The 17,872-nt window shown below is 45.3% G+C and overlaps 1 protein-coding gene across 1 annotated transcript in view; it reads left to right on the top strand.

Annotated features, from left to right (window-relative positions):
- Window positions 1-14,327, top strand: part of LOC311229123 (steroid hormone receptor ERR2-like) — a gene marked incomplete at both ends in the record, with an annotated part of 137,894 nt that extends 123,567 nt beyond the window's left edge. The window contains 1 exon segment of the mRNA XM_084315144.1: window positions 14,083-14,327. Within this exon segment, the coding sequence (XP_084171270.1) occupies window positions 14,083-14,327 (245 nt within the window).
- Window positions 14,328-17,872: the final 3,545 nt, after the last annotated feature.

The following is a 17,872-nucleotide window of genomic DNA, read 5'->3' as shown; positions in this document are numbered from 1 at the left end:
GTGCGTGTGTGTGTACATACGTGCATGTGTGTGTGTCTGTGTGTGTATGTACAGTATGTATGTATGCGCATGCGCGTATGTGTGTATGCATATCTGTGAGTGTGTGTGTGTCCACGCACATTTGTCTGTGTGTGTGTCTGTGTGTGTGTGTGTGTGTGTGTGTGTGTGTGTGTGTGTGTGTGTGTGTGTGTGTGTGTGTGTGTGTGTGTGTGTGTGTGTGTGTGTGTGTGCGTGCGTAATATATGTCTATATATCTACATATTAATTTATATACAGTATGTGTGCGTGTGTGTTTGTGAATTGTATGCATCTTTGTGCAATGTATATGCGTATGTTTATTTTAATGTGTGTGTGCGTGTGTGTATGTATTTTAATGTGTGCGTAGGCCTGTGTGTGTGTGTGTCTATATATGTGTGCACGTGCATGCTTGTCACTTTGCGCTCGCGATCTCTCCATCTCCATAACAGTAGCTGCCAGCACCCCGCTGCCCGCGGAGATATATTTAGCTTTTCATTAGGAAAACAGGGGCTGTCAATAAAATGTGTTAAGTGGAGTGGAATGAGGGCTGGGAAGCGACGGGCCTCGTTTGTTCCGACGTGAAGATGCCACGCTCGTATCGACAGTTTGCTTTTCACCGGGCCGGGGTCTGCCCCCCCCTCTACTAATCAATGCCTGTTAGGAGTCTTTTCTCCTGCCTGACTGAAAAAATAAAAAATGCTGAGCCCAGTGCTTTAGTCTTCAGATGACAAACTCTCGAGCAGAGAGAGTTGGGTGGAGGAGTGAGGAGGGATGGATGGAGAGATAGAGAAGAGATGGAGAGCGGGGTGGAGGAGTGAGGAGGGATGGATGGAGAGATGGAGAAGAGATGGAGAGCGGGGTGGAGGAGTGAGGAGGGATGGATGGAGAGATGGAGAAGAGATGGAGAGCGGGGTGGCGGAGTGAGGAGAGATGGGCGGGAGAGGGGAGGGGAGGAGAGGAGAGATGGGGAGTGGGGGGAGGAGAGCTGGGGGAGAGGGAAGGCGAGGAGAGGAGAGAGGAGATATGGGGAGGGGAGGCGAGAAGAGAGGGAGAGTAGGGTGTAGGAGTGAGGAGAGAAAGGAGGGAGCAATGAGAGAGAGAGAGAGAGAGAGAGAGAGAGAGAGAGAGAGAGAGAGAGAGAGAGAGAGAGAGAGAGAGAGAGAGAGAGAGAGAGAGAGAGAGAGAGAGAGAGGCTCAGGGAGGGTGAGAGGGGAGGATGGGTTGGGCTGAGAGGGAGACTCAGGGAGGGTGAGAGGGGAGGATGGGTTGGGCTGAGAGGGAGGCTCAGAGAGGGTGAGAGGGGAGGATGGGTTGGGCTGAGAGGGAGAAGCTCAGGGAGGGTGAGAGGGGAGGATGGGTTGGGCTGAGAGGGAGGCTCAGGGAGGGTGAGAGGGGAGGATGGGTTGGGCTGAGAGGGAGGCTCAGGGGGGGTGAGAGGGGAGGATGGGTTGGGCTGAGAGGGAGAAGCTCAGGGAGGGTGAGAGGGGAGGATGGGTTGGGCTGAGAGGGAGGCTCAGGGAGGGTGAGAGGGGAGGATGGGTTGGGCTGAGAGGGAGAAGCTCAGGGAGGGTGAGAGGGGAGGATGGGTTGGGCTGAGAGGGAGAGGCTCAGAGAGGGTGAGAGGGGAGGATGGGTTGGGCTGAGAGGGAGAAGCTCAGAGAGGGTGAGAGGGGAGGATGGGTTGGGCTGAGAGGGAGGCTCAGGGAGGGTGAGAGGGGAGGATGGGTTGGGCTGAGAGGGAGGCTCAGGGAGGGTGAGAGGGGAGGATGGGTTGGGCTGAGAGGGAGGCTCAGAGAGGGTGAGAGGGGAGGATGGGTTGGGCTGAGAGGGAGGCTCAGGGAGGGTGAGAGAGGGGAGGATGGGTTGGGCTGAGAGGGAGGCTCAGAGAGGGTGAGAGGGGAGGATGGGTTGGGCTGAGAGGGAGGCTCAGGGAGGGTGAGAGAGGGGAGGATGGGTTGGGCTGAGAGGGAGGCTCAGGGAGGGTGAGAGAGGGGAGGATGGGTTGGGCTGAGAGGGAGAAGCTCAGGGGGGGTGAGAGGGGAGGATGGGTTGGGCTGAGAGGGAGAAGCTCAGGGAGGGTGAGAGAGGGGAGGATGGGTTGGGCTGAGAGGGAGAAGCTCAGGGAGGGTGAGAGGGGAGGATGGGTTGGGCTGAGAGAGAGGAGCTCAGAGAGGGTGAGAGAGGGGAGGATGGGTTGGGCTGAGAGGGAGAGGCTCAGGGAGGGTGAGAGGGGAGGATGGGTTGGGCTGAGAGGGAGGCTCAGGGAGGGTGAGAGGGGAGGATGGGTTGGGCTGAGAGAGAGGAGCTCAGAGAGGGTGAGAGGGGAGGATGGGTTGGGCTGAGAGGGAGAAGCTCAGGGAGGGTGAGAGGGGAGGATGGGTTGGGCTGAGAGGGAGAAGCTCAGGGAGGGTGAGAGGGGAGGATGGGTTGGGCTGAGAGGGAGAGGCTCAGAGAGGGTGAGAGGGGAGGATGGGTTGGGCTGAGAGGGAGAGGCTCAGAGAGGGTGAGAGGGGAGGATGGGTTGGGCTGAGAGGGAGAAGCTCAGAGAGGGTGAGAGGGGAGGATGGGTTGGGCTGAGAGGGGGGCTCAGAGAGGGTGAGAGGGCAGCCACGGCTTGTTTGAACGGGAGCTCTCTGGCTCCGGGGGGGGGGGGGCTGGGGTGGGGGTCCTGTGTGGGTGTGACAGCTGTGGAAATTCATGGCCATTGATTTTGTAATTAGCGGAGTATCGACGGGATTGACGCCAGGCTGCTGACGGATTACACGGAAATTGTTTCTTCAAAGTTAGTTTTGCATTCCGCCCCTGCACTCCTTTTATACACACGTCCCACATGTGTGTGCACACACACACACACACGCTCGCGCATGCACACAATGAGTACACATACACATACACATACTATAGACATAGACATAGACATATACATACACATACACATACACATACACATACACATACACATACACATACACATACTATAGACATAGACATAGACATATACATACACATACACATACACATACACATACACATACACATACTATAGACATAGACATACACATACACATACACATACACATACACATTCACATACACATACTATAGACATAGACATACACATACACATACACATACACATACACATTCACATACACATACTATAGACATAGACATAGACATATACATACACATACACATACACATTCACATACACATACACACATACACACACACACATACATATTCACATACACATACACATACATATTCACATACACATACACATACACATACATATTCACATACACATACACATACACATACATATTCACATACACATACACATACACATACACATACTATAGACATAGACATACACATACACATACACATACACATACACATACACATACATATTCACATACACATACACATACACATACACATACTATAGACATAGACATACACATACACATACACATACACATACACATACACATACACATACACACACACATACATATTCACATACACATACACATACACACACACATACATATTCACATACACATACATATTCACATACACATACACATAAATCAAATCAAATCAAATTTATTTATAGGGCCCGACAACACACGTTAATGTCCCCATGGGCCGTACAGGTCTTCTTTAAACAAGTCAAGAAGACAACATAACAATAAGTCAAGAACAGAACAAGAACACCATAGGGTCCAAACATTTTTTAGATGAATGCAAATAAATGAAAGAATGCAAGCACTCCCAGACATACCCCACGCGAAGGTAAGGAAAAACTCACTAAAACCTAACAATAGGGAAAAAAGCTCCACAGGCAATGTGGAGGAGAGAAACCTTAGAAGGGCCGTTCAAGGGGGGATCTCCCTTCTTAGATGTCGGTGATAGTAGTGTTGCAGACGGACAGTTGGTAAGCATGCACTCATGTGTGTAGTGAAACACAGATGAGTGCATGCAATAGCAACTGTACATTTTGAAAAATTAAAGATAGAGTTGATAGCGGATCTATTTGAAGCACAGGGGCGGCGCAAGAGGGTCACGTCCTCCCCGTCTTAGTCACGGGACATTCAGCACTCCGGTCGTTGCTCAGGGACAGCCGGAGACAGGGGGAAGGGGGGGGTGGCACAGAGAGGGTCGCGAACTCCCCGACATCATCGCGGGACATCCGGCACTCCGGTCACCACTACGAAACCTCCGAAGACAGGGGGGCACGCAGAGGGGGTCGCAATCTCCCGGCCTTCGTCACGGGACGTCCAACACTCCGGTCAACACTCCAGGACAGCAAGTCATAGGAAGACAGGGAGACGGGACAGGCGTTAGACAGCTCATGAGATTGTAGTAGGCGGACATAGCAATAGATACAAGTGGTAGGCATATATGTGAATGGAGTAGATATATGAAGTAAGCGTATTATGTGAATAGAATAGAAGTACTTAACCCAGCAATGAAACCGCGTTGACTGTTAATCTGTTAACAGTCTGTTAATCAGTTGACAGGACCACGGACAGACGGCGGTGAATAACTGATCCAATGCCTCGGAGGTGCATGTAGAGCAGTCACTACAAGCTTGGCCAAGACCCCGAGGCATCCATCACCTTGGTCAGCGCCAGGAGACGGGTACTCAGAGAGAAGGGGGAGGGAGAGGGGGGGGGGGGAGAGGGGGGGGGGGGGGAGGAGTTAGAGAGTTCCCATGTTTGTGGTGCTGCAAAGGAGCAGACATGTAGTACCCTGTAGTGCCATGTAGTACCCCGTAGTGCCATGTAGTACCCTATAGTACCCCATAGTGCCATGTAGTACCCCGTAGTATCCTGTAGTACCCTGTAGTGCCATGTAGTACCCTGTGGTGCCACATACACATACATATTCACATACACATACATATTCACATACACATACACATTCACATACACATACACATACATATACACATATACATACACATACACATATACATACACATACACATACACATACATATACACTCACTCATGCACACAAACATACATACACATACATACACACATACTCGTTCTTGCATATAAACACACACTCACATATCTCTCTCTCTCTCTCTCTCTCTCTCTCTCTCTCTCTCTCTCTCTCTCTCTCTCTCTCTCTCTCTCTCTCTCTCTCTCTCTCTCTCTCTCTCTCTCTCTCTCTCACACACACACAAACAGACACACACAAACGCGCGCATAGCGGAAAGGGGGGGGATCAGATCAGTATTAACATGAAGAACGCTGCAACACATGTGCGGTCCACATAGCCTACTTAATTTCCCAAGATAGAAACGCAATTTACACAGAAGGGGGAGTGGTAAGAGAGACTTAATCAGTCAGTTAGGAACATAATTAGCCTTGTACTTTCCCTTTTTTCTGCTTCACTTACACGCTCACACACCGCCTCACTGCGCTCCACAACTTCTGAGACAAATGGCAGAGCAGAGATTGATTTAACTCTGTTACCAAAACTCAATCGCTGAGTGACCGAGCAAATGGTTTAGCATTTGTAATGTTGAGTATGTGAGACTAGATAGATGAGTCAATCTTGCTCTGAGAGGAATTAGGAGGAGAGGATCTGATTCCTTTATTGCCCCCGAAGGCTAATTTGCGTTACGGCTAATAGTCGTTAAAACCACAGTGACACAAAGAGGTACATTATGAATGAGGACACAGAGGATTTAACAGTCTAGGAGCAGGACGCAGCATGCAGTGAACGATTGGGAATCAGTCACCTATCAGTCAGTATCGGTTTCATAAAATATATGAATATGGTATAACGGAATTTAGAATTGTTTCAACCAGTTGGTTCCGTACTTCAGGAAGGTTATACTTTGGTCCAGATGGGAGCATCTGAAATGGCAGTGTCTAGATCCCCTCGTCCGGAAGGACATTTTGAAATCCATTTACATTTTTATTTGTAGAGAGTGGTTAGGATTGGGGTTAAGATAAGGGATAGGTTTATAAGGGATATATTTATAAACACATTTTAAGGTGAACATTCTGATGAGTTACGGCTTTGCAGCTTGGCTAAAAAGTGAGGACCCTCATCAATGCGTCCTTTCAGGCAATCTGATCTTTCTTTTAACCATTACCTGGAATAGGTCATGGAGGGCATTAGGAGGAGCACCCATGATTTTACACACCCTTGATCCTACACACAGTTTGATAACACAGCTAATATGTTTGTATTGTATGTACAGTATATGTTTCTTTTTAATCTACCCAACAAACCAACCCACAGATTGTGAACAACTTACTGGTTCAGTAAAAGAGTATGATTTTTCATCTGTGACTTGTCAACATAAAAATCTTCCAGCTTCATTTGGGAGAAAATGCATAGATCCACCTCACTCATTTTATATAATGTAAACTGTGATCAGGCACAGACTCTGGGTCCTTTAGAAGGGTCTTCAATTTTTTTACATGATATGAAAGTAGGCTACAGGTTGATACCTTCAAAATAAGCCATCACTTGTACAAATCGGGCGGATACTTTTCAATCTGTCTTATGAACAGTGTTGGGCAAGTTACTTTTAAAAAGTAACTAGTTACAGTTACTAGTTACTTCTTCCGAAAAGTAACTAAATTACTTACTCAGTTACAAATTATAAAAGTAACTAGTTACTTCAGAAAGTAACTATTGCGTTACTTTCAAGTAATTTTTTTACATAAACAACATACACAAATCTAAACTATTTTAATGTTGCTGTGGGACAAAGTGAGATTAGCCTCCAATCAAATGCCATGTATGTAGATATTATAATTACTATGTTTATATAGTGGATCATACAAATACAAACACAATAGATGTTTTGGAACTTTTGATATGTACACAACTGGGCAACATTAAATTATGCTTGTTAGGCACTATACCAAAAATAAATAACAAATATATACTGATTGATTGAATATTTTAATTACCAGAATGCAGAATGGGTACAGTACAGTACAGCTCAATACACACAATTGTTAAGGGGATGCAGACCATTCCCCGTACCTGGCTAACTGAGTTAGCCGGATAATTTTCAGCTTAGCTTGACTTAAGCCAGACATTTCCGTTCCCCGACGTCGGATTTTCTAAATCGCCATGGTAACAGATCAGAAAGTTTTAACCTGCTCCGGAGCAGGGTTAAGTTCAGTTAGCTGGATGAACCATGGCCACACCCTCGCAAAGAAATGCCAGCTCGCTTCCTGAAATAATTACCAGTGTAGATCTGCATTATACCATTCTAAATTATATTTGTGTGCTTCGTTTTCCTAGAGGGGGCTTTTGAAATGTAAAATAATATACCTAAATGCTGATAATAAATCATATTCAGCCTAAAGATTTACTTTGTTCTAAATAATGCACGTCATATTTATACGGATACGGCGCTCGGAGTCGCGATACACACTGCATGTGGTTATTTTAATAACGGATCATTGCAAATGTGAATCCCTCTGGATATTTTTAATGAATGAAACTTATCGGGCGTTTGGCTCTGATTAGTTTCATATTCTCTGCTGTGGATGTATTTGCTTAACGGAGCGCCCGGATTGTGTTTCATTCAAGCATAAATTGAAGTGTCTATGCATGGATTGTGGATTATGAATTACGAGGAATCTGAATCTGTGGATTGTTGAATTGTATCACTGTCACTCACACGTTATTGTGATATTGTAACTGGGATTAAAATGTCTGATGAGATGCGCTGTTTGACGGATTTGAGAAATTGAATGAGCCGTTGACATTAATGCATTTGAGAAAATGCATTTATCTGTTCAAGCACTGTTATCTGATGATGAACATGTGTCACTGGTATAAACCAAAGGTTAATCAATTCAATTCATATGGATTATGTCCAAAACAGATTAAAACCTGATTAATAGTGAAACTGTATAGCCGGCTCCAAGCCTCTCTGACACGTTATTTTGGGGGTCGCGCCTTGAAAACTGTATTTATATATAAAGTACATGTTACCTAAGCCGAGCGCATACAGTACAGATATCCTCATAAGCATCTATTCATTCGTATCAATTAGATACTCTTTGGGCTTGTTTGTATCTACTTATTCTGAAAGAGTTTAACTAATTATTTTCGCTAGCAATAGATCTCATTCTATTATTCATTCCATTAAGCCTACTGCCATCAGGCACATTTAAAGAAATATAATCTGATTGATTGGAGTAATGAGGGACTTAACATTAGCCTATAGATTATGCACTTAACTTGTCGGCGAGGCTATTGAGCCGTACTGTATTGTACCCATTCTGCAATATGTTAATAAAGTTTTAAATCAATCAATCAATCAATGCCGTTAGAAAATCAAGATTTCTGCGATCGACACCTGCTGTCTTTTCAGCTGAGGCGGCCGCGCGCACTTATCCTGAGCATCAAGTCTGGTTCGAATTAACGAGACTGAATCCACCTTCGAGGAACAGGGAAAGCATGGATTCAAACATCAGGTTAATTGAATCTGGATAATGGGACTTTTGATCGACTTAGTTGAACCAGGTACGGGGAATAGGGCCCAGAGAAAGACTTTCGTCTTGTTTACATCAGGGTCCCCCATTTTCAATTCATGACATTTATGACATACACAACATACAGATATAAGAATCTAATCTAATCATTTAAACTAATCTAATCATGACATTTAATAGATGCATGACATACAGGTATATCTCTGAGTCTGAGCACCTGAAGAATGTGCTATTAAACCAGGAAGGGCAGCACTATGTTGATAAGGCTGTAGCCTCCACTACTGTGTAGTGCCCTGCGCTGTAACACAACTAACAGAAGAGTGAACAAAAAATGCTCATGGACCCGCGGTCTGTCATTGACTGCTCGCTTGTGTTGTTCGTTGGATTAGTTTTGGATTATTTGGGCTCGCCAAACCAACTATCAAAACGTACATAGACCCGCGGTCTCACGTTGACTGAGTCGCTTGTGTTTTTGTTGTGTGTCAGACTCTGGAGGCACCCGCCCACCTCTACCTCTACCTCTGATTGGCTTACCATGACATTTTACTCAACCTCAGCCAATCACACGCTGCCCACTTTAACCAAGGAAGGACAGAATGCCTCTCGGCGCAGAGATCTGTCTGATGAAAAAAAAAAGCTTCAATCATAGTAACGCGCCGCATTTTTTGTCAGTAACGGTAACAGCGTTATTAAGATTGAAAGAGTAATCCGTTAGATTACTCGTTACTGAAAAAACTAACGTCGTTAGTAACGCCGTTATTTATAGCGCCGTTACTCCCATCACTGCTTATGAATCATGCTGATAACACACTACTCATTCTTGAGCTACAGGGCTTCAAAGAAATCTGAGCCATTTCCCTTGCTATGTATAATGACTACTTTACCTTCAGTCTGAGAGCAGCCCTGCCTGTGTTAGTCTAATGACTTGTGATCCCGCTTCTATCCCCAGACCATCAGGATGCTCAATGAGTCTATGCAACACTAACCCAACCATCTATGAAATCATAGCACTGATTGGAGACTAAATAAGTGATGAGATAGTCAAACAGGTGAAACAAGCTAAAAACGTTCCCATCATAATAGACTGTACTCTTTGAAAGTTGGACATTTGTAATAAAGTTGTTTGTGTCAGATTATTTGTAACATAATGGAGATGAACACTGGTTGGGGGCCCCTGCTAAGAATTATTGCCTAGGGCCCCAATAGACCCTAGCAGCGCCACTGCACACACACACACACACAGAAAGGGAGAATGGCCATTTACAATGCTTTGCTCCCCTTTGCGTAATTCACTCAGAGCTCGGGCTGTTGTTGTGGGAGAGACAAGTCAAGTCAAGTCAAGAGTTTTATTTGTCACGGCATACAAGTATACAATGAAATGCGGGTGGTCTTGCCCGCAACGATGTGCAATACAGTGGTACAACATATAATAGAATCCAATAAAACAACATTGTGCAATAAACAGGTAACAGGTAACATGGTGTGACATCTCGGTATCTGTACATAGTTATTTACAGAGCATATAGGACATGCTAGGTAGCTTTGGTAGTGCAATACACTGTTACTGTTGTTATACTAATTTAAAGTGGCCTTTCCTTTTGGCCATAAGTGGGTGTGTGCGGCATGAGTGTGTGCCCGCTCGTGTTAAAGTGTTAAGTGGCTGCTAGTGTGTGAGCGTGCGCAGCGTGCGTGTCGTGTGTGTGCTCATGTGTGCTTATGTGTGGATAGTTCAGTGTTCTGAGGCACTCAATGTTCATTGTTCAGGGCTCTGATGGCCTGGGGGAAGAAGCTGAGCCTAAGCCTCTCTGTCCTAGTAGTTGGGGTTCGCAGGCGTCTGCCTGACCTCAGGAGCTGGAACAGGCTGTTATTGGGGTGATGGGGGTCTTTCATTATTCTGCAGGCTCTGGATTTGCACCTCTTGTTGTATAGAACCTGCAGGGGAGGTAGTGCAATACCCGTGGTACGCTCGGCTGAGCGCACCACTCTCTGTAGGGCCTTCTTGTCCTGTGCCGTGCTGGTTCCATACCAGGCAGTGATGTTTCCGGTCAAGATGCTCTCTACAGCTCCTGACTAGAAGGACTGGAGTATCTTCCCCGATACTCTGAACTTCCTTAACTGTCTCAGGTGGTAGAGGCGCTGCTTCGCCTTCTTTACCACTGTGTCTATGTGTGTTGACCATGTCAGATCCTCTGAGATGTGGACCCCCAGGTACTTAAAGCTGCTCACCCTGTCCACGGTAGCCCCGTTAATCATCAGTGGTGTGTGTGTCTCCTGCTGTCCTCTCCTATAATCCACGATCAGCTCCTTGGTTTTACCAATGTTCAGGAGCAGGCTGTTGTCCTGGCACCAACGTTCCAGTACCTCAACCTCCTCTCGGTAGGCCTTCTCGTCGTTGTCCGAGATCAGCCCCACCACCACCGTGTCGTCTGCGAACTTCACTATGGAGTTGGAGCTGAACTTGGCCACACATCGTCGTCGTGTGTGTATAGTGAGTACAGCAGGGTTCTCAGAACACAGCCCTGGGGGGACCCGATGCTCAGGGTGATGGTGTTGGAGGTCTGACCCCCCACCCTGACCGCCTGGGGTCTTTCACTCAGAAAGTCCAGTACCCAGGCGCTCAGAGCGGAGCTCAGACCCAGCTCGATCAGCTTGTCCACCAGTCTGGTGGGGACTATGGTGTTGAACGCTGAGCTGTAGTCAATGAACAACAGTCTCACATAGCCCCCCTTCTGACGGTCCAGGTGAGAGAGGGTGCTGTGCAGTACTTGGGAGACCGCATCGTCAGTGGACCTGTTTGGCCTGTATGCAAATTGCATAGGGTCCATATCGCTGGGGAGGGAGGCACAAATGTGATCCTTGACCAGCCTCTCGAAACATTTCATGGCCACAGAGGTGAGTGCCACCGGTCTGTAGTCATTGAGACCTGCTGGGGAGGGTTTCTTTGGTACCGGGATAATGGTAGACATCTTGAAGCAGGCAGGGACCACTGACTCCTTCAGGGATCGATTAAATATGGTGGTGAACACAGGGGCTAGCTGGTTAGCGCAGGACTTGAGTATGCGTCCTGTTATTCCATCTGGGCCAGCCGCCTTCCTGGTGTTCACCTGCATAAATGCTCTTCTCACACTGTGTACCGTCAATGAGAGAGCGTCCCCGCCCACCCGCGGATGCCCCCCCTCCACAACAGCCGGCGCACCGGTGATGTCACTAGCCGTTGAGCTAGCAGTGCCACCGTTTGCACCAAACCGCGCGTAGAAGGTGTTGAGCTGGTCCGCAAGGGAGGCGTCGTCGCTCCCCATTGAGGGGGCGCTGACTTTGTAGTCAGTTATAGCCCTCAGTCCTTGCCATAAGCCTCTTGTGTCATTTTGTGCCATTTGTGCCTCCATCTTGTCGGCATACGTCCTCTTAGCTAGTTTAACAGCCTTTCGCAGAGTGTAGACTGTTGTCTTGTACTCTTCCATGTTTCCTGACTCTCTGCCCAGGTTATAAGCAGTGGTGCGAGAGTTCAGGGCTGCTCTGATAGTACTGTCCACCCATGGTTTCTGGTTTGGGAACACCCTCGCCTTCTTTGTGGGGACAATACTATCAGCCAGCGTTGTTATGAATGACATGATCATAATCAGGTTTTTATGCACATGAGTCTCCCGAACAATTTAAAACCAAGCCCGAGTCGATCAGAGCTTCCTACACTGATTCCCGGAGGTATTATGCGGTGCACGAAAGTGACCAAAGTGTAGGAAGCTCTGATCGACTCGACACAAATGTTTCTAAAGATATTAAGCTTTCTCTGCATATCTTCACACCGCCAACAAAGTAGCCTATTGGGGCCATTGTCTCGAAATGGATTTGGTAGCTGTCTGTCTTCGACACCTGAGACTGAAAGTACTCAGCCCCTCCCCTACGACACAACTGTACTTCTTTAGACAGCGAGGGAAAGTATACAGCCGGAAAAGTTAACAATAATTAACACAAGTCGTATTCAATTTTGAAAATAAGGAAACAGATAGAGAACATTTCAAAGCACTAGAAATTGAGAATATCTCATTTCTGAATCACGCATTTCTGAAGAATCCTCTCTTCCGAGATATGGCGGCCTAGATCGTGCCGGGTTACTGATGTCAGTGACCCCCCTAGCAAGATGGCCGACCAGCGTCCATAGCAACGCATAGCGACTGGTCCAACTCCCCAGCCGCCTCCCTGAGCCCTGTACAAACAGATTGCATTGAGTGTTTTTACCACTGATTGGCGTTCACCTCACCAAGAACCTGCAATGACATCGTCTGAGAGGAAGCCAATGGGCTTCTCCGCTCGCACTCAGCATGTCCTTCTGAGGGGGCAAGCGTCACGCCTCTCCTCCATGTTCGTATATAGACACATACATGGAATGCAGTTTCTTAATAAGTCTCCACTGGTTTTATTTTAGAGCCCATACATAAGGGGGCCAACTGCTCTTTCTTATGGAAATTAAGGCCATCTGCCACCAGATATCCTAGTAATGCAGCCATCTGAATTCATTAGAGGGGGATGTATGTGCTCCATGATACTGAAAGAAATTAATCTTTTCCCTGTCCCCCAGTATATTTATACAGCCCTATAGTACCGCCTCTCTCTCTCTCTCTCTCTCTCTCTCTCTCTCTCTCTCTCTCTCTCTCTCTCTCTCTCTCTCTCTCTCTCTCTCTCTCCTGCGCCCTCTCTCTCTCACTTTCTCTCTCTCCTGCGCCCTCTCTCTCTCACTTTCTCTCTCCCACCTTCTCTCTCTCCTGCACTCTCTCACTCTCCCCACCCCCCTCTCTCTCTCTCACTCTCCTGCGTTCTCTCTCTCTCTTTCTCTCCTGCACTCTCTCTCTCTCTCTCTCTCTCTCTCTCTCTCTCTCTCTCTCTCTCTCTCTCTCTCTCTCTCTCCTAAACTCTCTTTCTCTCTCTCACTCTCCTGCCCCCCCCCCCTCTCCTCTCTCTCTCTCTCTCTCTCTCTCTCTCTCTCTCTCTCTCTCTCTCTCTCTCTCTCTCTCTCTCTCTCTCTCTCTCTCTCTCTCTCTCTCTCTCTCTCTCTCTCTCTCTCTCTCCTGTGCTCTCTCTCCCTAGAGTCCTGCCCATGCGTAAGGCATTTATTTAAGGCTGGTCATTAACCACTAACAAGAGAAAGCCTCTCTCCAAAATTGGATGTTTGCTAAGAGGAGCTGCAGAATTTAAAGCGAGCCAATATTGTTCCAAAGCGCCAAGTTCTTGTTGGGAACTGCAGGTTTTCTTTTTCTCTTTTTCTTTTTCTTTACAGTGTAGGTCAATGGGAAACGGTGCTTTGATTTTCAGGTTTGATTTTGAGAATGAAAGCTGTCAATAAAATACCATTTATAAGAAATAAAAAAAAGATTTGTCAAATTTAGTTGAGTATCCCTTTAATAATTGATATATTTTGTTCATGTTAATAATTTGGTTCCTCCATCTCTCTCTCTCTCTCTCTCTCTCCTCTCTCTCTCTCTCTCTCTCTCTCTCTCTCTCTCTCTCTCTCTCTCCCTCTCTCTCTCTCTCTCTCTCTCTCTCTCTCTCTCTCTCTCTCTCTCTCCAGACTCCATGCACATAGAAGACATAGAAGCGGTGCAGCGACTCCAGGATTCCCTCCACGAGGCCCTGCAGGACTTTGAGTGCTCCCAGCATCCGGAGGACCCCCGGCGGGCGGGCAAGCTGCTCATGACCCTCCCCCTGCTCCGTCAGACCGCTGCCAAGGCCGTGCAGCACTTCTACAGCATCAAGATGCAGGGAAAGGTCCCCATGCACAAACTCTTCCTGGAGATGCTGGAGGCCAAGGCTTGATCCGGATCAGGTCAAGGTGTTTGACAGACAGCCGCATCACCCAATCAAGGATGACGGACGGCCTGTGTAAAAAAAAAAAAAAAAAAAAAATTAAATTTAAAAAAAGAAAATAAAAAAGGTGGTGTGCCAATTGAACAGTAAAAGGAAACTCTTGGGCTGCGTGGGTCACTTTGACGCCAGTAAATGGTTACAACTATGAAAGGGGACAATGAGAACTGGGTTTGAAGGGGTGAATATCGACCTGACAGATGTGGGATCATCATAATAATGTATATAAAAAGATGCTGTGTACAGAAATCAGGCAAATGGCGGTCTTGTTATACCTGAGACCCTCTGCTCTATATCACCTGAAGCTTCTGTCTGTTTGTTTCTTATCTTATTTTCATCTTGAAGTTTTAATTGTGTGAATATTTAATGTCCAATGACCTGTATGGCTGTGTAGCCATGTATGTGTTTCCTTCTTTCCTTCTTTCTTTCTTTCCTTCTTTCTTTCTTTCTTTCTTTCTTTCTTTCTTTCTTTCTTTCTTTCTTTCTTTCTTCTTTCTTTCTTTCTTTCTTTCTTTCTTTCTTTCTTTCTTTCTTTCTTTCTTTCTTTCTTTCTTTCTTTCTTTCTTTCTTTCATATTTTCTAATCTCAGTTGTTTAAAGCAATAGAGTCTCCCGGTCTATATATATAACATGTGTACTGTATATTGTGTGAAATTGCACTGGGCGGGTGGGGGTGGGAGGGGGTGGGAGTGGGGCGGGAGGTGGGTGGAAGGGGAATCGTTAGACATATTCTTATATTCGTCATCAACCTCAAAGAACCCATATACTCACCACATGAGATTCTCAAGTTCCTCGTAAACGTATTTACCTCGTATAGTAGCTTCATCAGCTCAACTTGTAGTCAACTTGGTGCTTACAGGAGCAACATGGTTGGCTAGTAGCGTGTGTAATTCACAGAGAGTTTGCACTATTAAGCAATAATGGGCGTCGTACTAGCAAGCAAGCTCGGTTTGGTGTCTGTCAAGAGTTATCACTTGTAGAAAACTAACACCCAAGATATTTCTCTCTCTCTCTCTCTCTCTCTCTCACTCTCACTTTCTCTCTCTCCCCTTATCTTCATTTCTCTTTCTTTCTTTCTCTCTCTCTCTCTCTCTCTCTCTCTCATTCTGTGCAGAGTGTAGGTTTCAGTGCAATTCAGAATTATTGGTGATGGTGATGACAGTATAACGGACTATGAGACAAGTGATGAGCTATGTATATCTGTATTATGACAATTGTGCTCATTACAAATTGTCTTTTTTTGGGGATAAAATATGTGGGAGAGAAACACAGGTGTCAGTAACATCTGTACCCTTATTTGCATGGCTTTATTTGAATCCGTCTCGTTGAAGTACAAACCATCTAAATCCCCCAATCTGATGACCAAGCACCAAACCTCATGCTTTTAATTGTAATATATTATGTATATTATGTACATTAATATACATTGTGCTGGACCCATTGAGGGGCCACTGTAACAGAGTTTGGTGGGTGCTGGTCAGTTTAGCTCAACCATGAACCTGTTTGGAATAGAATGTCCAGCCTTTTCATCCTTTCCTGTAAGAAGTGTAAGAAGTTACTGTAACACAATGTTAAAAGGATATCAACAGGCTGTGCGACAGTAATTGCGATGCCCAACTGTATGCAATTAAGATCAACTACATGTTTAATTAAAACACATTTTTGTGAACAATTATAATAATATAATATTAGAATATTATAATAATATAATAGAATGTACTTTTTGAGTGTGCTAGACAGGTTTTCTGAACACGGCTTGTTACTTGTTAACTTAATCTTCTGACTTAACGTTACCCTCTATCCTATAGCTCATCAATTGTGTGATAGTCCTAAAAAAGTGCTAATAATTCTGACACTTTGCCACTTGTTGTGGGCGCAAAGACTAACCTAATAAACCTAAACCTTTATTCCACACTTGTAGAATCTTAGAACATAATGTCTAGAAGTCTGTAGTCCAATTGCCAAAAATATTCAAACGAAGCAATCGAAGCATAATGTGATAGAATTAGTAACAGTAGGCTAATCACAGAGCAATGTGCTGATAACCAGGGCGGGTTATGTGGAACTTGTTATCATAAGATCCAAATAATACAAGAATAGAACAAATCAGCTTCTCTTAGGGATTGAGGAAAAGTAAACACATTATTGTCCCTCAAGAACACTTCAAAATGAAAGTGCCATTTGATTTACCTCTACCAGTTAGCTAGAAGGGGGATATATAGGCAAGCCAATATTAGGCAAAGCAACTAACAGAGTGATTGCAAATTCCCCTCTTCAGTGGTCCCCACAGGGCCCAGACCTGAACCGCTATTGACTCACTGTAATGTAATGCATAGCTAATTATAACCCAACACAGTAGAGACTACATTTCCCACGATGCACTTCCCCAAAGGTGTACCAAGCGAATCCATCCCCACCTGGGAGACGGGATGTCATCCCATGTCACCATTTCTATATATTAGCAAACCAAAGCATTATCTAAGGTACTTTTGCAATGAAAAAGATGATGAAAAAGTGAGTGTGAACACCATATACATAATGCTAATATGGAATAGTTGCAAATATATTGTATTTTTAGCTAGCCATGACCTTGATTGTTGTCTCCACATTGTGAATATAGAATGTAATTTATAAAAAAAAATTTAAAAAAAAATTGCGGTAACTTCACCCTGATGGCTATCCGATCATCCATCCATTATTATTTACAACGGCTAATTGTAGTCTTTTTAGTTAATTTGGTATTTGCATTGATTGAATGCAAATTCATCTAATTGATATTGACCACACTGTACTGGGACACTGTACTAAGTGTCTTCCTAAAGATCAAACACGTTACCAATAAACTCTCTAAAATGTCTGTGTTTTTCTCTTAAAGACTATGTAAGATGATTTTTTGGATCATTTGAAACGATGACTGTGTCGACTCAATTGACCTCAATTGTACGCGGTCCTCGTTTTAAAATTACATAAAATCTTGGCTAGTGCAACTTTAAAACTAACATCACCGTCTTCATGACTCTACGCATAAAATTACAGAATTAGCTCGGAGAGTAGAATTTTTACACAACAAGGGGGGTTCTTTTAGAGAGGATTGAGAAACATTCTGAAATCCTGATCACTTCCTTTCCCTCGTCCCCTCCGCCGTTCACTTCAAAGGGGGTGCCGAGAGATCATTATTGTTCCCCGACCTCCCCCACCCTCTCACTCAAATGAACGTGAGAAAATAAAGGGAAATGCTTAATTTATTTTAAGAGGCTAAAACGGTTCCACTACATCCAATTAACTCTAATTGTCTCCTAAGCTGAAATTCTCAATAGAAATGGAGCAATTAAATTTCCGCGCCGGCTCCATGCACCTCGGGATGGGAGCCGTCTCTCAACTGGGCTGGCTGTGAGGGAGGACTTGTCCAAAAGCATTACAAAGAGGATTTCATGGGGGGTCTTTGTCAGTTTCATATAACTCAGTGATCACTGGGCTATGCAAGGCAAACATGGCCAC

The sequence above is a fragment of the Notolepis coatsorum genome, assembly GCF_963971535.1.
Source record: "Notolepis coatsorum genome assembly, chromosome: 5".
In the NCBI taxonomy this organism is placed as follows: Eukaryota; Metazoa; Chordata; class Actinopteri; order Aulopiformes; family Paralepididae; genus Notolepis; species Notolepis coatsorum.
This window is presented reverse-complemented; position numbering and strand designations above follow the sequence as displayed.